This window comes from Xiphophorus couchianus, chromosome 11 (genome assembly GCF_001444195.1).
Source record: "Xiphophorus couchianus chromosome 11, X_couchianus-1.0, whole genome shotgun sequence".
Taxonomy (NCBI): Eukaryota; Metazoa; Chordata; class Actinopteri; order Cyprinodontiformes; family Poeciliidae; genus Xiphophorus; species Xiphophorus couchianus.
The window spans coordinates 21,581,924-21,604,675 of NC_040238.1; the positions used below are offsets into that span (position 1 = coordinate 21,581,924).

The window sequence follows — 22,752 nt, forward strand, 5'->3', positions numbered from 1 at the left end:
TTTTGTGTCCACAGGTTAGATGGATGCATAGCGGCAGATATTCTTCTTTTTTTTTTAGGTATATAAATGGCACTTCCAGCTCTATAACGCTGATGTGCTCTGGACACAATTCTGCATTCTGAAGTAGGAAATTAATTACTTCAGCTTAAAATCTACCATAAAATCATTTCAAAATTCTCAGAGCTGAAGAATTACTGCTCATACCTCTCAGCACTGGTTCAAGCCTCAGAGTTGTACACCAGCTGGAGTCAGTGGAGCAGCACTGGAATCAGATGATCACAGGTGTTCAGGCAGGGAAAAATAAAGGCTTGTGCCGTTCTGTGACAGCAAGAGACAATAATTCTGGACAAAACACTTTCATTTTGTCCGAGTTGGTATAATACTCTTTGACAGACGGGGAGCCTTTTTCTTTTAAAAGTTCTTTGGGGGGGGAAATACAGTTTTAATTAGTGTAACAGGATTTTGCAGCCACATTGTAAACATTTTGGAACTTGGCAAGCAAACCGATGGATAGAACAACATAATTGTAGCAAATAGCTGAAAAATAAAACATCTCTCAGTGATGCAGGTGAGAGTCATTTCTTCACAGACTGACAGGGGGAATTTTATGAATCACACTGGAACGCCAATCATCTTTAATTAACTTCACGTCTAAGAAGTCCACATCAGACCTTTAGTTTATTTATTTGCACTTGTTTAATTTAAAAAGACAGAACACTTAGCATTTCATAATGTTTGCAAGTTGTTTTCCCCAACCTTATTTTTTGTTATAGAAATAAACACTTTCTCATCAAACTGACACCTCTAGTTTGTCTGTAACACTGAATTGTTGAAGGCTTTAAATTTAGATGTCTCTTTCATCAGTAAAATTAGAATCTTTTAGCATTTAATATGACATGCAGCTGCTCTCCATTATTCTGAAAACTGTTCAAATAGGAAATGTAACCCATTGAAATTGTCATGAAATGGTGCGGTGTTGGTGATGGTGAGGTAGACGCTTGTAAACCCAGGTAAAGATGAATAATGAATTTAATAAAGAATGTCCAGAAAATCCACACAACCAGGCAGCACGACTGAGCAGAAGCCAGGGCTCAACACCGGTAGCAACTGGTAATTTGAATGGACCAGACAAAGGACTCCAAACGCTGACAAGACAAGGAACAAGGAACACAGGTGGAGTTAAATACACAGCGGGTAATCACAGAACGAGACACACCTGGGAACAATCAAGGGGCGGACAGGACAACGAAGAGACTCAAGGACACAGAAAACTCTAAATAAACACAGAAAAACACAGATCCTGACAGAAATATAAAAACATACATGTTCAAAGAAAAATAATATTAAGATGAAGACCTTATAATGTCAAAGTTCCAAATGATTGCTCTTTTTATTCAGTTTTTATCATGATGTAGTTGAAGTTTTAATCACCATCTCTCTCAACAATGTTTGATTTTAATTAAAAACATACGTTACAGTGGCTTTTCAGTGATTTTCTAATTAGCCTGATTTACTCTCAGTACCAATTTGCATGTTTCATTTAAATATTTTTGCATTTTATCTGCAATACACAGTATTTTGGTTGGGCATTTTAAGTTTAAAAGTTACCCTCTACAATATAAGATTTGTATTGTAGAGGGTAACTTTTAAACTTAAATACCAAGCAAGAAGGAAACAAAACTTTTTTTTTTTGAAAACAGTGAAGTTCTTTGGATTAACTTGAGGGGGGAAAGCACGTTTGAAAATCGCCCGAGGCGTTGTCATTGCCATGTCCTTGAGGGATGTAATATCTTGCATTCTAAAATTACGAAGCAGTCATTTATTATTCACTATGAAGTTGTTTTATTTTATTTATTTTTTTTCTACTTTGACAGATATCGTTGTAACACAAATGCAACCCCTACTACATGGTTGTCAGCCTTCTTTATTAACTGTGCACAAGAAACCCTCTGGAGTGCTGTTGTGTTCAAGTGTGGTGATTAAAACAAAACAAATCAATCAAAGTTGCTGATCTCATGAATCACTCTGGAAGAAGTCACCTCTAAACTCGGTCCCACAGCATCCATTAGACTTCCCGCGCTCAACTGGCAAATCCTGTTCGACTGAGTGACAGTTAGCCTACATGACCAATTTCATTTTGCGGCCAGCAACATTGTGGATAGTGCTCTACCTGACCACTGTCTCAGCTTTTCCGGGCCAGTGCTCTAACACTTCTGCTCACAGATTTCCTCAGGGACTCCAGCCTATGGAGGGCAAGCCTTTTCTGCCTTGTGGCCTACCTGAGCCCACTGCCTATGACAGCCCCGGCTTTAAGAATGTGTCAGGAATTCAACAGGCTTTTGAAAAAGATGTGGCTGAATTGGCCGTGATGGGCTACAGATCCTTTCTTCCCAGCAGCCCGACTGTTGCCTAAGAATAATCAGATTCGCTGGGCTGTAAAAGGTCTCATAGATGTATTCTCTACAATTTTCTAAAGGAACGAAAAAAAAAAAAATCTACCATTTATTTGCACCGATGTCTCGACTCATTGTTTTACGGCTTACAGCTCTCATAACTCTTAATGTTGTTTATGGCTGTGGCAGGCAGCTGCTAAACAGAGAGAATACTCTAAAATCCGACTGGGAGCCCAAAAGAAAACAGAGCAGCTGGCGAGCGGCTAAACATGGAGAAGCATATAGCATGCATATTCTCTCAGAGATTGCAGACATAAAAATCAGAGATAACTGAATAAATCAAGAAGTTTATAGTGCGGATGTATGCTAGCCTGTTTGCCAAATGTGTTATTGCATTAGTTAAAAAGAATATGATACACAGTCACCATAACTAGGCATATAATGATACATTCAGCTCAGGAGTCAGTATAATTGGGATCACAATTTTACCGTGGAAGATTAGGAAATCTATCAAACGTTTAAAAAAAAAATCCTAAATATTATTTTAAATAAGAAGCTTTTAATAGTCTTCAAATGTTTCACTTGTTTATATTTTGTGGTTTTTAAGCTTATCTAAATATAAGGCCTTCTCTCATTCATAATGTTCTGCATGTATTTTCTTGAAAATGCATCAATTTTAAAGCCTGTTTTAAAGATTTTCTTTTCAGGTTTGATCGGCTTAAATATTTTGGATGTTAAATGACTGGTGGTCAAATCCATAAAAAATAAAGTAAAATACAAGTAAAATAAACAAATATCTCCTCCATAACATATCCTTTTTATTTCAGCAGCCATGCTATTCTCACTGAGCTAACAAATCAGTTGTATCATTTCTGTTACTCTACCAATGATTTGTTTTTGTTTTTCAGTAGAGCTGCTTGTTATGACTTTCAAATTATACAATACTAGTTCAATAAAATGTTGTAAAATGTATTTCCACACAGCAAAAAGTTAAAACCTGACTGCCAAAGGTAAATATTTGTATAAGATCATTAAAAATATATATATCAAACTGAATTGATTGCCACCAGTAGCATTGCTATTACTAGTAGCATTGCTATTACTAGTAGCATTGCTATTGCTACTGGTGGCAATAACAATGTTTATGACTAATATGTTTTTATAGCTAGAATTTTGTGCTTTTTATGGTTTTTTAGGGTGTACTAGATAACCATAGTAATAACCAAAGTAAATGCACTTGCATTTATACTTTGAATAGCATTCTGTTTTTTGTGCATTTTCTATATACATGACTGTCCCTGCCTAACATAAGATTTATAATTACAAATGTAATTTAAACACGCTCCTTTCTCCTCTAGATCAAGCACAAAACACAAGCTGTGTTTTGGGTAAAAATTCATTTACAGAGAACAAAAATTTCAACAAATTTATGAACACAGGCATTAACATCTCGGTAAAAAATATGAAATGAGTATGCTAAAAGCATCTTGATTTTCCAGTCACCAAGAGTGCTTCGATTAACTGCCGCCATTATATTTGGACCACACGTGCAGCTGCTTTAGTCTCCGTCTCGTGCCATCCTTAACTCATATGACATAAGCAGCTGCTGGAGCTCTAAATCTCGTCAGGTTCAATCCGTGACCGGAACAAGTCTGCACGTCACTGGATCCAAACAGAGAATCTGCAGTGTGAATGCTGTCTGATAGACTTTTCAGCTAGCGCACTGCTACTTGGGTTAACATGTGAACAATAGGAAATGTTAATGTTGCTGTGTTTTCGTCTGAGTTTTTAAAGTCACCAACAAGCTGGCTTTGAAAGTACAACACTGTTTACTGATAATCACAACATCAAAATGTATGCTGGTATTATCCTTGACGGGATAATATGTCACACTAGATCATCACAGCTTTTACTGGTAATACTGCAGCATTTAGTATGTAGATGTAACCGAACTGCTTATGTTTTTTCATTACACCAATACATAGTCATTTTCAATGAGACGAGGCTTATAATCTGTGTGTGTGGGTGGGCGTGTAGGGGGGTGTGGGCGTGTGTGTGTGTGTGTGTGTGACTGCTGTCCACATGTTTGAACTGATGAAGATCTATCCATGATTAAAATGTTATTAATAAAGGCTGTGAAAATCAAGTTCGCCGGGCTTTTCTGCAGTTGTTTCACTCCTACTCAAAACTTCATAAACAATTCAAATGATCGCTTTGGATTCGAAGAAAAAGAAAACTCAAGGGTGGGTTATATTTTAATGTAAGAAAATCCCTATAAACTCAAGGTGAAAGCATTTTCCTTTGTCATATAGAAAATAATTATGACCCGCTGTTGAATTAGCAGCTTTAGTTTATTGTACTACAGGGGAAAATGAGATGCGGCTGCGAAGGGTGTCAGCACTCTGTTATCCCGACAGTTTAACTACATGCTGTACTCCAGAGATTCCTTCACCAGATTTAGCTGCAGATGCTGTTCAACCTGTTGAAGACATAAAGCAGAGCTGACAGAGTTGCTTACAGGCACAGAGGATGAATCATTTGTGCAACAAACCATAAGTGGAATGACCTAGACAGATTCTACAATTACTCAAAACCACGTACAGCCTGGCAGCGGGTTAGCAAGAAGAACTGACTAAATGCTTCCCGCCTGTAATTGTGTTGGGAGGCAAGTGTGCAAACTAACTCAGCAGGTGACCCAATTTTTCACAGCGATGTTAACAGATTAGGCTTGATTGCAAAGTAGATATGCATAACAAGTGCAAATATATAGAACAGGATCTATGCAAGCTGAAGTTTCAGAGTAAAATGAGCATAGATGCAAAGGCATCTATTTGCATTATTGACAGCAATGTAGTCATTGCAGTTCTAACCAGATATTTGCTTGCATCGTAGAAAAAGAGAAACATTTTTTTTTTTCAATTATATCCATCAAATCAGTTGTGTTTACATGAGGTAGAAAGGCCAAAATAGAATGATTTATATTTGCAAAATACCAGAATGATTAGCAAGCCAGTTTTTAAAACCAAATTTGGAAGTTTACATGGATTTTCTTATTATTTAGTAGAATTTTCTTTTAAACTGTTTGATTTGATTAGTTGAAATGTTGGGCTCCTGATAGAACTGTTGGTCACAACTTTTCTGGTCACAACTTATGAAACTGAACTCATTGCTTTTCTTCTTTTTTTTTTTTGCATCATTCTCCAAAAAATAAAAAATAAAAAGGGCAAAAACCGAAATACAACTTTGTAACACATTTTCTGCTATGTATGATCTCTTAGCCCATTTGGAAGACACATTTGTACATTAACTTTAGTAGTTTTCAAACTGCAATATATTTTGTTGTTGTTGTTGCTTTTGGAGTAACGGCTTCTTCTTTTCTGAGTGGCCATTCAGCCAATAGCAGAACAACACTTGTTTCACTGTGGATAATGACTTTTTCTTATCAGCTTCAGTCAGCCTCGTCACAAAATCTTTTGCTATTGTTCCTTGATTGATGGACACATTTTTCAGCACAGCTTTTCAACACCGCGACACAGAATACATCTAATTTCTGAACTGTACTTGGCTAGACATTTTCATGCTATTTATTCTTGCATAACATTGTTTGAATTGTGGCATCTAGAAATTTTTCCTAAGGATTAACCAGAGCTGTGAGGATCATCTATTTTCCACCTTATATTTTGTTTGATTTCATTAGATTTTTTTCACACATGCCTCAAAAGGCATCTAATGCATAAATGTTGTGAGGTAACCTATAAGATGTTCACAAAGCTACAGCATCATAATATGGGCTTTTCCTAATTATCTATAGGCATTATAAACTGTGTATTGTTACAACCAAAATTATCTATACCTCTGGTTAGATTAAGATTGAAAATTATACCTTATCATCTTTTCGCATTTTATTAAAAATAGCATGTAAAGAATTAGTTTCCATAACCTTCTTAATAATCAATGGCAAAATCATAATATTATAATTGTTGACCAGCTTGTAATACTGTATTTCCACTGATTTATTTTTGATGATGAGTTTAAAGTTGTTTAAGGCTGGAAGTTCTTTTTACCATCGCCCTAATCTTTTGCTCATTGCAGACATTCATAATTAGGTTCAAGTCAGAACTCCAACTGGGTTGCTCTGAAATGTTGATATAATTCCAGACAGGGAAAAAAAAAAGATTACTTTAAACCCAGATCTGCCATGGAAAGAATAATTTTAATAAGTATTTTATGTAAATTTCACAATCTGAAGTAAACAATAAAAGAAAATTATCTTACATTATTCAGCTCTTAGCAGACAGAAATAATTGGATCATCCCAGCTGACCTTAAACATGAAAGGAAAGGGCTAGTCTGACTTTTTTCTCAGAGTGGAAAAAAAGGCAGGTTGTGTCCAAAAAATTAGACTAAAGTTATAGGATACACCTTTATGCTTGTACTATCCTACAATTTGCCTGCAATTCCAGGCTAAGAAGCTGTTTAACCTTATTTGTTTGTTAGGTACTAAATGTGAGCGTGATGGAGGGAGAGCAGATAACAGTGGAGGACACAGGTGGTCAAGAACCTTTCATCCTCGCCAATGAGTCAGTGCTGATGAGGGGCCTTGTTCTTCGCAGCTGGAGCAACCAGATCTCGATTCGTTTCCGTGGCAATCAGCGGCTCAATTCAGGATTCCTCCTGCTGCATTACCAAGGTGAGCCAAGTCCATTCAGATTTGATCAATCCAACAATTGTTACATTCATCTTATTCACAACAGGTTGGCATAGAAAATTAGGCATTTGTAAGCAAACTTTTTTCAAATTTTGCAGCTTTTTTTTTGTTACCACTTATTGATTTTTGAAAGTGCAATAACATTAAAGTTAACTTTTTTAAAACTCAGTTTGTAGAGAAGTGTTTGTTCATCTCATAATAGTCCCACAGGATCTATGTGGAAAAGCAATAAATTCTGTTCAGCTATCACATCCTATTTGTGGAGCCACAGATATAATGAAGTGGTACAGTTCAGTGCACAGTGGACATTTTGTCAACTGTCAGAAATGCTTGTCAGATTTAACTGTGTGAAAATAATGCTGTTACGTTTGATTTTTCATTTAAAGAAAAGACTTTAAAATGCACAGCCCCTCACACAATTTCATATCCTCCACCTGTTTTAACTGATGTAAAGCTCTAGATAAACAGTGCGTCCGATTTGCTTTTCTTCACATCTGATCCTTTGCTACTGCAACAAATGTTGACCAATGATTTTCAGGATGCTGGAGTCTTACCTATCCGTGTTTCTCAAAAGCAAAAGATGTTTTATCCCACCTGGAGGAAAGCCATAATACGCCTGTTGAACGCAGGATAACTAGGTCAAGAAAGCTGCTGTAAGATTCAGACATGTTGACTAAACCATAGACAACTTCATCATTTGTTTCTGAACACATACAGCAACAGCCCTCCATGAATTTCCATTCTGATCCTCCTGACCTTGCTCCTCCTGTTTACATTTTGCTGAAATGACTTGTAAACTGCTAGTTTGTCTTATAATGTGTGTAGATGGAACTTAGAGAAAATGTTATTTTCTTTCTTCCCTCATTTTGGGCCGAAATATTATTACGAATATTACTGCTAATATATTATTAATGACTACTGATGTTGCAGCTTCCCTGGGTAAGTAGACCAACATCCATGAGCTGAGGTTCGTGATACTGATTATTAAAAAACGTTGTGATCCGAAACGCAATCTGATACTAAGAATTGGATCTGGACATTTTTTTAAACCCATACTTGAAGAACATTATGGTAAACATTCTTTCATGTTTACCTCAACATTTTTTTAATTACCGTAATCTCCCCTACTTTGGTGTGGCTTTGGAATGAATACATTCAGTGTCAGCAGGAAAAAATAAGAAATGTGCTTGCGTTGATACAGAATAAAAATGTTTTTTTAACCACTTCTAAGATGAATACATAAAAAGTTCATCAAAATCTGACCTGGTGATGAAGAGCAAAGTGTGGTGCAAGCACAAATACATTAAATTTTTCACTGAAATGCAATTCTTTGTTAGTTGTTATAATTATCAAGAAACAAATATTTGAATTAGCATTATTGATGGGGAATTATAAGTTAATGCATTAGGAAGTCACATAAAATGTAAAGTATGCATGACACTCAGGTAATTATTTATATAATTTTTTTACTTTAGAGAAGTTACGATTATTGATTATTATTATTATTGACAACAATATTTGATGTTTTCTAATCTGAACTATATTTTCTTTTATATTTTGTTTTACCAACCAATGTCAAATATTCCAAGCTGCTCACTGGTGTCAGCAGGTTTCAGGGAAACATTTAAACATAGTGCTTCAAATGGTTTCTTTCTTTCTGCTTTTTTAGTTTGGAGGCAAATCAATACATGGAAACATTCAATAGACCTGAAAAATAGTTATGTTACTTAATACAAAAATATAAATTTTGAGCCAAGAACAAAAAAGCTGAGGTTGTTAAATTAAAGCCAAGGCATTATTTGAGCAGTGATAAGGTGCAGATTTCATCTATAATGTAATGTAAAGTAATTATGTAGCAATACTATACTGTAAAGTCGGGAAACAAACAACATAAACAACATGTAAAGGCTTTTCCCCACATGGCCATTCATCTTGAAGCTGTGAGGATGGACTAAAAACATAAATCTTAGAGTGAATCCTAAGGTGGCCATCCAGTACTATGATGACAAGAGTACAAAGCGTGTCGCCAGAAATAAAGTTGCTTGTTCCCAATCTCTATAAATATGATCCATACATTCTTCACAACCATCCCTTGCTTTTGCATGACATTGATCTTCTGTGCCGCTAACAATGTCTGTTTATCTTAGCAATAACACAAAGCGACCACCAATTACATGCCCCATCGATTTTAGCTGATGGGGGGAAGCCAGTGTACAAAGCATTCGCTCCTCTACTTTAATAGGACATTTTTGGTCAGTTAGAAAATGAAATAAAGCATCTAAACATTGGCGCTGACGTGAGATGAATCCACCCTTCTCAGTTATGTGGATATTATTGTGTGGTCTAGGCCAAATGATGACAGTGACAGGTCATTACAGAGACAAGTCATTATAGATTACACAAGCTATGAGTAGTGATGCAGAATAGCTATGGACAGATGATGATAAATTGTATTTCACTGTAAACATCTAAAGAGTAAATCTTTAATGTGATCCAATAGGACAGTGACAAATGTGTTGATGTCAAAATCCATGTATTATTTCACTGTAATTTTGCGTATGAAGGTTTATTATTCACCGTTACAACTCTAGCTTGCTTTTCCATTAATCCTTTGAAAATCGCAGTGCCTCTCATGTAAGGGACTTTTTTGTTTCCTCATTTCATCATGTTAGAGCCATAAATATCAGTGATTTATTGGAATTTTATCACAAAATGGTGTCATATTGGGAAGTGAAAGTATACTTTTGGTAAATAAAAAAAATTAAAACATGTGTCATGCATTGGTTTACAGCCCCTTTTACTCTGGTACCTCTAAAATATAATGCAACCAGTTGCCTAACTTAGTTAAGTCTTAACCTGTGTGCAATTTAATCTCAGGGTAAAGTTGTTCTTCATTAAAGAAAATTTCACAGAGCTCTGTTCAATCCATCATCTGAAAGATTATGGCAAAAACTTTGAACTCACTAAGATGTAACTTTCCACCCAAACTAACAGCCCCACATAGGAGAGCCTTAATAGGCACAGCCACCAAGAGTCCCATGGTAATTCAGGAAGAGTTGCAGCTCCAGCGTTGGCAGCATGTTGTTGTTTTTTATGTTGTGACTTTGTAACAGGGACAACAAATGAAAAACTGCCTTTGGCTAACACTGCAAATTTTTACTTCATTTGTTCTTAATGCGCACCATCTCATCCCAGACCAAATCAATAAATTAGAATCTTATTAAAAAGTTCATTTACTTCAGTCACTACAGCCACAAAGTGAAGCACATTATGTAGATTAATTACACACAAACTGATGTTTTCATGCATGCCTTTATTTATGTTTATTATGATGAATTTCTGCTTACAACTAATGAAATAAATGACATTTAATATCGTTATATTATATTAGACCAATAAAAAATTACATTTTCATGCAGAAATGTGAGCTTAATAAAAAAAAAATTAGTCATACCTACTTGAGGGTTGTTATTTTCAATAACTACTTTTGATCTGACAAAGGAACCTCAGTGGAAGGCACATTCTACTATTTTCTAAAATGACAATACATCATATCCTGGACACATTATCTCCACTGCAATGTATAGTAGAGAGAGAATCATGCAACAAGGAGGGTTTTTTTTCTTCAACTGGGACAAAAAAGCTGGTCTGACTGAATAGATGAGGCAGTTAAATATAGGACAATCCTGAAAGAAAACCTTTATAATTGACACCTGTGCTGAGTTTCACCTTCCAGAAGGACAACAATCCCTAAATGGATAGCCAACAAGGGTCATTGTTCTTCTACTTCTGTACCTCAACTATTTTCCCAAACCGTACATAAAAGTAAAGGTTTTACATATCAGCACTTTATGTAGACTCATCATTAAAGGTTTTAAATTTACATCAAAATGAGGAGCTTCGAATCAAATACCAACTTGACTGTCATTAAGAAAGGTAAGGTGTATGGGCAAATATTTTAGACCAGCTACTGCTGTGAGGCACCCCGCTTTACAACGACCGAGCATGCAAATAGGCAGTAGAAAACTTTTTAGGGTTGAAAGTGATAACTAAATTTTTTATTATTATTATTCTGAGTTCTTATGACACCTTTTAAGGTCAGGTGAGTCATATCTTTACATCAAAAATCCCCACTGGCCAAAGCAACAACTGTTTTATTTAGATTAAGATATATTCATGTGCTGGAATATCCCTGTTGAAGCCCAGAAACAACAAATGAACAAGTATTTTTGTCTCTAAGGGTGCAAAGCTAAGACAGCCATACCCCAAAACACTGGTAGTTGTAATCATAGAAAACTTAGTTCTACAAAATATTGGCTGAGGGATGATTGATAGACATGCACATCACTCTTTTCAGATTTGTACTTGTTAAATAATTGCAAACCAGTTTTTCAAACCTATTCACAATTATTTATTACTTGATGTTGCTGTATAAAATGCAGATAGAATACGGAAAAGTTTCAGGTTGTAATGGGCTAAAATTTCAAAAAGGTTAAATGTAGTAGTATCACTTGTTATGAACTTGTACAATAAATTTAGTCTTTTAAATCTGATTGCAAATGAAATGTGACCTGTACATTTTAGTTTGGCATTTAACTGTCACTCTGTTAGCTTTTACTATAACATTCACAGTGGCTTAGAAAACAGAAACAAGTGTTTTTTACCTGCTTTTTTCCTATGTGTAATGTTGATATTCTCCCTAATGTCCCTGAAAGCAACCACAATCTGAAATTTAATTCTTCTAAAAAAGCTTCTTTGGTGCCACCGGGCCCTCTGCTGGTGGTGGTCTGAGGGCCCGGTGGCACTGACTAAATGATTACCTCACTCATATCAGTCTGAATGTGTGTATGAATGATCTGGTGTAAAGTGCTTTGAAGACTTGATAAGGTATTACACCTGTATAGGTCATTTATAATTATGGCAAAAGTTTTGGGTCACAGTACAGAAAAAAAAAAATTATTAAAATAAAAATCTAACTCAAATTTATTACAACTCACTCTATTCCAGCACAGTCAATCTAATGTAATACAGCCAGTTTCAAAGCATTTTCTCTACATAATCCTGATTCGTAAAAAGTCCACCATCAACCGAAATGCCAACAGATTGCATTAAAACTTCACATTGACTTTTCTTCCCACCTCCTGTCCTTCAACAGGAAAACTCCTCTAAAAGATGCATGGTCAGGACAGGTGGGCCATCTGGCTTCACCGGCCGGGGGTAAAGAGGACAGGACAGAGTGACAGAACAGCACCAGGCCCAAGGATACTTTGCTATGGGTGGGGAGATCAAAAACAAAACACTGAACAACTACGTTTCTAATTATAATGTGAGGCCATTAACATACTGTAATTGAGCATAATTCAAGATAAACACAAAATATGTCTGTGTTTTTCAAAACATAAAAATACAGACATATGAAATCCCATTGTAGAGGCTTATAAAAGCTGAAAACTAATGAACAAATCACCAGCTTCAGCTAATAAAGAGAACTTCTCACAGGTTGTTCTTAAGTTCTTAAGCTGTCAATCAAATTACCACGAATACTCCTCTCTGCTGTTTGCAAGGAATGCATCATTGACAAAAAAAAAAGACACAAATGTATGTTGGTGCTGCAAATTTTGCTACAACGATGAAAAAGGGCAATGGGCAGTTTTGTTAAGAAAAAATAAAAATGTCGCAGACGGAAGATTTTTCAGTTTGTGTTTCTCTGCTTCGTAAGCAGAATATCACCTTGTCCTTTAGAATGGGCTGTGAGTAATGTGACCGGACAAGCGTGGAAAAGGAGACAGAACCGTGGAGAGGTTCTTCTCAGCTCAAGGTAATTAATATCTTCTACAACGTTAGCTCTTTCTGTGATGACAGACTGATGGATGCCTCTATTACATCAGCAGTGTGCCTGACACTCGGAACATGATTTAAGATGCGTTCTATGTTTAATGCAAAGACAGTAGTAAGTAGGGGTGTAGAATAAAGGAGGAGACACTACTTTCAGCACATCTCCTCACCATTATCTTTCACATACGGTTCATGTAAGAACATTGTGGCTGTGGATCTCTTCCTAAGGCCTGTACACTGCTATGGATAACCATCCATAATTATAGTTCCCTCAGGTAAAGGTCTGTACAAAAGCTGACTCAAAGATGCCACTTTTTGCTACATGTCTAAAAGTAATGTTTGAAGACTTTTATTTTCATCCTCTCTTGCCATTCTTCTGAGAGTTGGTAGGATAAGCTTCCATCTCTACACTTCTTAGTTACAGTTTTATTTGTTTCCAAACCGTTTCTTCATTCCTCTGACTATAGAGGTGAGCAAGCTTATTTCCTGACTTATGAAAAAAATATCAACATAGCAGAAATAATTGAATCGCATCTACTCTGGTCTCTTCCATTTAAAGCAGCTGGATAGAGAAGCAGCATCACCTTCCATACACACGGGAAACAGGAAGCTATTGCCTATTGTGATCATCTTAAAAGAGAAAAATAAAAATTATGAAGTAGGTTCAGATGCTTTTCTATTTCTTTTCAATTGTTAGGGCCTCTCTTTTATTAATGTGATCAATTAACCTCTCACAAAAAAGGCTTGTTGACTTTGATTTTGTCTTGCTAACAGTCAAAATACATAAGGCAAAAAAATCACCCCACTCTAACTTAGTTTTAGTTTTAGAAAGTCAACAATAGGCAATACAAATGTTTTTTTTTTGTTTTGTTTTCTGAATATTTAAGTTAATCTTAAAAAAAAAATTACATTAATAACATTTCCATACTTTTGCAAAGTCATTGGTAAAGTATGTTAAGAATCCTGGTAAGAAAGTAGCCTCATGTCAATTGCTGAAATGAATTTTAAATGTTTACTGAGACACTAATCCTTTTTTTTCTTTTCTGTTGTATTGAGTATGTGTATGTATATACTGTATATTTAGATGCATATATGTTGGGTTCATAACAATGCATATTCTTAAATAAAGAATGCTAAAAGAAAGAAAGTAGCTTCGCTGTTGTGAACATTTAATAAAGAAAGACTTGAATATTTACAAGCTAGTAATGTGAGAAATAAAGTGTTACCATATTAACCCACATCATTGTGATATATGATGCATTACATGTCATATTAGTTTGGTTGGAGACATTTGTGCAGGCAACAGCTACAGATATCAAAGAGAACAGTTTATTGATACAAGTGAATGAATAGTTCTTCATGGTTCAGAACACAGAATTGAGGAACTGAGGAAGAGAAGTAAATAGTAAGATATAGTTGGGATATAATGGAAATGATGGGTGAGATGATTAGCTTACGACTAGAGATGGTGGAGTTGCGGGGGAGGAAGGTCAGGATACCCACAGAGGCTGAAATCAGCAGGTGGTGGTGGGTGGTGTTTGTTGATGAGTATTTTCGTAAAATCAAGGAATGCGAGCGCTCATAAAACGTAGTAGGCCTTATTGCCAGTTATAGAGCCAAATAGTCTTTACCCTGGCTGTTTAAATCCCCTGCCTCTTTAGATCTGCTGCTCTTTAGGTTCCTCCAGATTGGACTTGTTGACCCCCAGCTTTGAGGACATACCTGCTGGTCACACCCTGCATGTATTGTTTTTAGGCGAACATTTAAAACGCAGAAATTTTTAACATCCTGCTGAACTAATTCCCCATTTGTTTTGAAGATGTTTTGATTTAATAGGTGTAGTTTTATCTTTGCCAGTGCTGTGATATTGTGCAAGCATTTCTGACTGAATTTAACTAATATGCTGTAGTGACAACTATGGTGGCCACATGTCTTCTACTAAGGGTATGTGATTCACAATTTATCAAGGCTTCTGAGGAGCATTGACTGAATTCCTCCTTTAGTTCAAAGTTAGCTCTCTTTAATAGCCTTTATTGAATAAATGACCATTAAAATTGAGGATTTTGCCCAACCACGTAAATATCAATAGGCCATATCAGGGCAAAGCAATGGTTTTTCTTTTTACAACTGAATCACTTTCCCAGAGACAACACCATCGATCTTTCTGTAAAAGGCAATGTCTTGATGCACAGCCATCGACATGAGGCATGGATGCAATGACAGTCACCCCCTCCCACATGTCGCTTACAAAGGATTGTTGCTAAATCTGCTCATCACACTAGCTGACAAGAAATGACTAGTCATTGGAACAGCGCACGTTTCCCCTGACAACACATTTTTCTTTAAATGTCAATGTAACAGAAAATGAATGATACTCCCCAAATAAACTTCCATTAAATAATAGTACCAATCTACACAACATTCATGGTTTGTTTTGTTTTCCATCACCCCCATTTCATTATCTCCTGCCCTCACCTTGGCCAATTTGATCCAATTCCAGCTCCTTACATGATTGGATTCATTTAGGAAATAAACACACAGACACACACACGCCCACTCAAAGACACAATCACGCAACAATATAGCATTCAGTGGACCTACAGTGAAATGCATTTTTATTTGTGTGTCCAAATTTATTGGGTAACTCACTATTACCGGTTTTCTCGTCTCAACAATTCTACCGTACTCCACAGCATTTGTCCATTACTGGTTGAAGAGGAGCATTCTCAATTTTAAGTACTTAGGCAAATGAAATGTGCATGCAGCAGGGGAAAAAAAATAACTAATTTGACAGATGTGTGAGTGAATGGCAAACTTTTTTTTTGAGAAGTGGTTGCTGCCTTTGAATGATTTCCCTCATTTTGATTATCTAGAGCTGGTGAAAATAGCAATTGCATACAAAATACTCATTCATGGTTTTTGTATTTGTTAGCAGTGCTGCAGCCAATTTTTCTAAGTGATAATCCATTGTCAATATATGTATGAAACGTAAGAATTATTACGAAAGTCAATACTCAAGGATGCTTAAAACATCTATTTTTTATTAGAAGGAAAGCCTGTGACTGTGGCGCTGGCTAGGACAATTTCCTCAGAAACACAGAGTGTCTTCAACAATCTTACTCCAGATACAAACAGTGTCCTGAGAGTGGAAAAATAAGCACTATATTACTGCCTGGGGAATTTATTTAACACAAATTCTAGTTTTACACTAGCTTGATAAAAAACAGCCCCTTGTTCTACGCTTTACTTTGTAGAGACTTGCATGATTGCTTGCTGAAGGTGTGGACTGGCCGTGACGTAGGTATATAAGATGACAGTGTGATGCCATGGAGCTTACCAAAAATTGCCTGCACTGTAAAACAGCCCTCCTCCACTGCGAAGGGAGAAATGCCGAGCCGAACGAGGCGGCTGTGAATGTTAATTAATAATGTTATTTGGAAGCGTGGCCAACATGGACTGAACAGCTTCGTTCACTTCCTCCGCTGCTTTTGCCAAACTATAGGAAGACTACAGTTTTAAAACTGCATAAAAAATAAAAAAATCAACTTCATTGTGATTGGCCCGGTTGAATTTCTTCCAGAGAAATTCATCTCAATGGGAGAAAACCCAGATGGAGAATGGAAGAGTGATTACAATCAAGTGGAAGTCCTTGGCAGGGCAATGGTCAGATTACGTTTTTGCTACTATGGCAAAAATTGGGTCATTTCAACCTAATATTAGTAATGTATAGTAATTTCTATAGTAAATTTTATATTTTTTTTCCTATTTCACCATTTCTATGGCAGAGTATAACTAAAAACAAAAATATCACTCAGAGTTGAATGGGCACGAAGTTGCAATCTGACCTCACAGCAAACGGGTCATGGGTTTATGTGAGAAGTTTGCATCATCACTCCAGCTTCCTCAACTAAAAACATGCATGACAGGTTAGTTGGCCATTCTAAATTACCCTTTGACGTGAGTGTGTGGACGCATAGTTATTTCTTGTTTGTCTTTGTGATGGACTGGTGACCTCTCAGCAGATGAACCTCGCCTCTAGCCTATTGACAGCAGGAGATAGACTCCAGCCCTCCCACGACCTTTCAAGAATAAAGCGGCTATAGAACAATAGGCTGATGAATACAAATGGATGGAAGCACAATAATCCAAATTGGGTTGTTTTTAGTCTAGATGTTTTAAGAAGACGTGAAATAGAAAATATAAATTTACCTTGGGTGCTTGCTTGGATATTTGTGTGTCATAATGATGGACTTCTGTCCAGGATATATACCTCTTGCTCTATAACTGCTGGTATAAATTGCGGTCCTGCAGTGACCCTGAACAGGATTAGGTAGGTTACAGAAAATGAGAGCATGAGTGCAGCATTTTATCAGCAATGTTACAATTTTTTCTTTTTTATCTATGCTACCATCACCGAAACACTGTAGCACGATGCTGTGACATACTGTTCATAACTAGATATGTAACTATTAACAGTGTTCAGTCAGACAATATTTGAATACTTCAGCAGTCATATGTGTCAATATTATTAGCATTATGGCACAAAATGTGCCATTTGCACATTAATATTCACTCTTTAATATGATGCAACATTGGGTCTAAAATTCTGGTTCATACTTGTTGAGCTCTACACCTTATTGTATACGTGCATGTCTTTTCCTTGACATTTTTACAAGAAAACAACAGAAAAACAGACATCAGCTCCACATCTGTTTCCTGTGGCTCTACAGCACCAGCAGCTAATCTTCCTGGCTGCCTGCACCGTGGATCTATTATTTCTAATGGCAAAACAATCAGGCTTTATGGCCCAGCACCACATCTACTGGAATGGAAGCAGCACGTAATTTAATACTTCAGGAATTGGCTCCACGATTTTTGCCTCTGGCTCCCCCGTCGTATGCTCAATAGGGATTTAAATGCTGCTATGATAATGGCAATAACTAGGTTCATTGGAGCTAATGATAAACTATGAATGGAATGGATGACCCAAGGGCAGAGTGCTTTGTCCCTGTGGCTCACTGATTTACTGCAAAGCAAAGGTCCTGTTTCATAAGAAACCAGTGGTTTGCTCAAGAAAAAAAAAAAAACAAAAACACGCAAGTAAGAGGTTTGAGAAACCTTTATGGCCATTAAGCATTTAGGGCTGTTTTTCCTTACGTTTTACTTCAAAGACTAATAGAATGACATTTCGAATAGACAATTTAGTTTCAAGGTAACAGCATAAAACCTATCACATTTCTTTTACTCTACAAATGGCTGGTTGAAGTGAAAACACTTCAAAGCCAAACTACAGAGCTGGTTTAATTTTTGTGCAGTTTAACCTTCACTTGCCCCACATCTCTTTGTGCAACACATTTTCACCTGAGAGTATCGAATTGTGGGCTGCACAGTGGCGCAGTTGGTAGCACTGTTGCCTTGCAGCAAGAAGGTCCTGGGTTCGATTCCCGGCCGGGGTCTTTCTGCATGGAGTTTGCATGTTCTCCCTGTGCATGCGTGGGTTCTCTCCGGGTACTCCGGCTTCCTCCCACAGTCCAAAAACATGACTGTCAGGTTAATTGGTTTCTCTAAATTCTCCCTAGGTGTGAGTGTGTGTGTGCATGGTTGTTTGTCCTGTATGTCTCTGTGTTGCCCTGCGACAGACTGGCGACCTGTCCAGGGTGTACCCCGCCTCTCGCCCGGAACGTAGCTGGAGATGGGCACCAGCAACCCTCCCGACCCCATTAGGGACAAGGGTGAACAGAAAATGGATGGATGGATGGAGTATCGAATTGTACAGTTACATACAACCTACTAGCATTCCCTGTCTTGTTTGGCATTGGAGCTCTGACGGAAATACCTTTCCGAAAGGTGGAAAAGGCTTTAAAAGGAAGCTAAAAAATTTACCTGTGAACGAGTAAAAATGTTAAGATTACTATTTTTTTCTCTCAGCTGTCGTTCATTCGGGTGATTTTTCTGTTTGCCATTAACAGTCACTCTGCATTTTTGTATGTTAAGGCTGGGGAACTTCTTGAGAGACTTAAGAATCAGGGTAAAGGTTAGCTTAAATCGATTAAAGTGTAACTGGTTCATCTTTCAGACTTTCTGCTGGAACGTATTTGAATTGGGTGTTTTATACACCCACATAAATTGGATGCACAAAGCTATGGTTGCTTTACTGGTTGACATTTTTTCTTCACAATTCAGATTTACAAACACAAAATATATATGATTTGAACTTATGCCCGTCTTACCTGCTGTCTGCTGAGGAGTGCTTGAATCATTGTTGCTAATTCCTCCTCTTGGTCAGAGTCTTTCTTGAGAAGTGTGCTCAAATTAGGCTGGTCCAGTTCTAGCTGTTTTCTGTTTCATACGGCTTTCATAATGCCTTTGTTGTTGTAGCGCCAACCATACTGGATCCAATTATAGAGCTATTTCTGTTATTCACACATTTCAAGAAGTTTAAAAGTTTTGGTGTGGTCATTAAAGTCCCTTCACTAATGAGGTAGAACAGTGCAGTTATTAGACAGGAGGAGAATGTTGTTTAATAGCTTCCATTAAAGACTTGCTTTGCTTACTTCATTATCTATGCTAACTTCATCCCATTCTGCACCATTTATTTAAAAACAGGGACAGGACAACAATGCAAAGGAACTCCAGAAACATTGATCTTACCCCACAGCAATCGTCCGTCTTGGACAGATGCAACATAGGCTATTCTTCCTCCCACTATCATTTTACAGACTCATTGGGATGTTCAGCTTATCAGCGAAGCCTCCATTTGTCAACATAGTTGCAGTAACAAGAATCACGCAGTGCTATTTATTACCAAGGGCTCCAAACGTCCCTCTGTACATTTGCATATTTTATTTGTTGGTAAATTACAAATAGCAGATGAAGACTAGGGAGCTAATGCTCAGTTTCGCACCAATTCTAATTGTGTGAACGTTTTACAAGGACTGAGACAGTTGGCTGAAATATAGTGTTTGATTTGTTTGAAGAAATAATGGGCAACAAAAGTCCACTCCCCTTCTATATGCAAATATTTAACAGTGATAAACAGTGATCTGGGGGAGGACACAACATGGTGAACACATACAAAACACACATTCAAAATAACAGCAGTTGTGCACATTGTAGGACAGGATATTGTCTATACAGAATTGTATGCAAATGATCTGTTTATTGTTGCTTCATAGGAAATATCTATCTATCTATCTATCTATCTATCTATCTATCTATCTATCTATCTATCTATCTATCTATCTATCTATCTATCTATCTATCTATCATCTATCTATCCATCTATCCAGCTATCCAGCTATCCATCTATCTATCTATCTAAGCTGATTAAAGATACCTCTATTTTCTGTTTTCTTTTCTATGACTTTCTCTTCTCTCCAGCTTTTGTGCTCAGCTGTACATTCCCCAAAGAACCTGCGGGTGGAGAAGTTTCAGTGACCAATCTCCATGCTGGTGGGGAGGCCTACTTCAGTTGTTTTACTGGATACAAGTTGCAAGGTCCCAAAATGCTCACATGTCGCAACGCAACTACACCCTACTGGAGTGGAAAAGAACCTCAATGCGTAGGTAAGGCAACTAATTCCTTTGCTAAGCTTATTCAAATGAATCTCTGCAGTTGTAACAGCCACGCCTATGTGTGATTTGGTTTGGTTTATTTGACTTTTGTGTCGCATTAAACCCACCTACATTCATTTTTTTCACTATCTAATAATCACAGCAAACATCTCGCTAAGAATGAAATTCCTAACATTTTTAACAACTGAAATCAAGAACAAAAGCGAGCCTTCGAAAACAAAGCGAGCTTTTTTTTTTTTTCCAGCCTTCCTGAAGAAAACTGGTAATTTTGATTAATGAACGCTTTTCACCAGAGTGTCTCCCACTGAGTTGATTTGAGAGACCAACTGTGCACAGGGAGCTATTCTTTAGAGACGGGGCAAAACAAAGCCGTCGGACCTGGCTGCCTTGATTAGCACATGTGGCTGTCAGTCTCCTGCTTGTAAAGGCTCATCTTCCTGTTCCGGCCTTTTCACATCGCCTGCCTGCAGCTGCTCTCGGCTGATAGCATTACCGCTGCCATTTTGCCGCGTTAAGACACTCTTAGACCCAGGAGAGCTGCCTGGTGTTGCACAGCCACAGTCCATTGGATATTGATGCAATCTGTCCACAGACAGTGACTTTTCTCTGAAATCCCCCCTTCCATAGTTTCATTACATTTCTCATCTAGCTTTTACCCTCTAACTCTTTATCCTCTTGCTCTCCCGTCTCTTGCTCGGTTTCTTCTCATATAGCGTCCTGTGGGGGGATGATAAAGAATGCCACCTATGGTCGTATCGTCTCTCCTGGTTTCCCTGGCAACTACAGCAACAATCTGACCTGCCACTGGGTACTGGAAGCCCCCGAAGGCCACCGGCTTCACATTCACTTCGAGAAGGTTGCTCTGGCAGAAGATGATGACAGGTGGGCTATACCTGACATAATTCTGAAAAAGAAAAACAAACATAAAAAGCTTCATAAAGGCCCGTTAGTAGAGAAAGAGACTCAACTAGTCCAAAAGGAGTTTACTATCTTACTCAAACCTTTACTAACGGATCCATTAGATCTTACCAGTTGTAAAATTTAGACTAATTACTTGTACTCTACATCCCACAGATACTCATTGAGATTAAGACCTGAAGAAATTGCAGGACAAGTCAACACATTGGACTTGCTGTTGTGTTTTTCTTTAGCTAATAGCTGATAGTATCAAGCGCTAAACTCACCATCTGAATGACATTATCCATGTGAACAGAGCATTACATTCTCAAGGGTCATTAATGACCAAAGTCTTTAGAGTAATGGATGAATTTGAAAGCATGTATTGTCACTACAATCCTTTAGGAGCATTCTTTAAGTCCAGTGAATTGAGGAGGCTGATGTAGCATGAAATAGGGGACAGCAGATTCATTACATTTTCAATTGAATCTACTGATCGACGTAGCTGCTGTCATGCATGGTCATTCGCCTTATTACAAGACCGATCTGGGATATTACCACAAAGTTGTTGCAACTGCAACTACAAGAGTCTTGTGGAAAGTTAGGTTTTTCTTATTTTACTTTCCAGTCTAATTCACAGGACTATTTTTGCTGGTGTGTTTCTAAACAGGCTGTTGATAAAAAATGGGAACAACATTGACTCTCCTCCTGTATATGACTCCTACGAAGTGGAATACTTGCCAAACGAGGGCGTGCTCAGCACCGGCCGTTACTTGTTTGTGGAGTTCACCACAGATGGGACGATGACATCCACTGGAGCAGCCATTAGATACGAAGGCAAGCAGATCACGTGCACTGCAGAGTGATTCATTTTGTACACGCAATGTCACAGGTCCCCAACTAATTACTTTGTCAATGCAGCCTTTGCAAAAGGGATGTGCTACGAGCCTTTTGTAAAGTATGGCAACTTCAGCAGCAGTGACTCCACCTACAGCATGGGAGCTGTAGTTGAATTCTCATGTAATCCTGGCTACACACTGGAGCAAGGTTCCGTAGTGATTGAGTGCGTGGATTCTCAAAACCCACAGTGGAATGAGACGGAACCCGCCTGCAGGGGTAAGCGAACAGATTTGGTCTGAATCCCATTTTAAGCCATTTACATCCTACTTAGTGGGCCTTCCTCTGTGTTTGCTGTCTGCATATGTATGGGAGTAGGGCTCATATTTCCACGTGTATCTCATCAGTCTCCCATTAAACCTCCTCCCAATTCCCATCCCTTGGCACATTCTACAAGTAGCTGTGAAAATACTGCACAGTGTGAGAAGGGAGTAATTCTTCATAATGT

At 37.5% G+C, this 22,752-nt stretch overlaps 1 protein-coding gene across 1 annotated transcript in view; it reads left to right on the forward strand.

Annotated features, from left to right (window-relative positions):
• LOC114153528 (seizure protein 6 homolog) overlaps positions 1 to 22,752 on the forward strand; it is a 113,838-nt gene that overhangs the window by 70,926 nt on the left and 20,160 nt on the right. Inside the window, exons 4-8 of the mRNA XM_028032137.1 lie at positions 6,890 to 7,082; positions 20,316 to 20,501; positions 21,224 to 21,392; positions 22,078 to 22,244; positions 22,329 to 22,523. Coding sequence (XP_027887938.1) covers positions 6,890 to 7,082; positions 20,316 to 20,501; positions 21,224 to 21,392; positions 22,078 to 22,244; positions 22,329 to 22,523 — 910 coding nt within the window. The remainder of the gene's footprint in view (positions 1 to 6,889; positions 7,083 to 20,315; positions 20,502 to 21,223; positions 21,393 to 22,077; positions 22,245 to 22,328; positions 22,524 to 22,752) is intronic.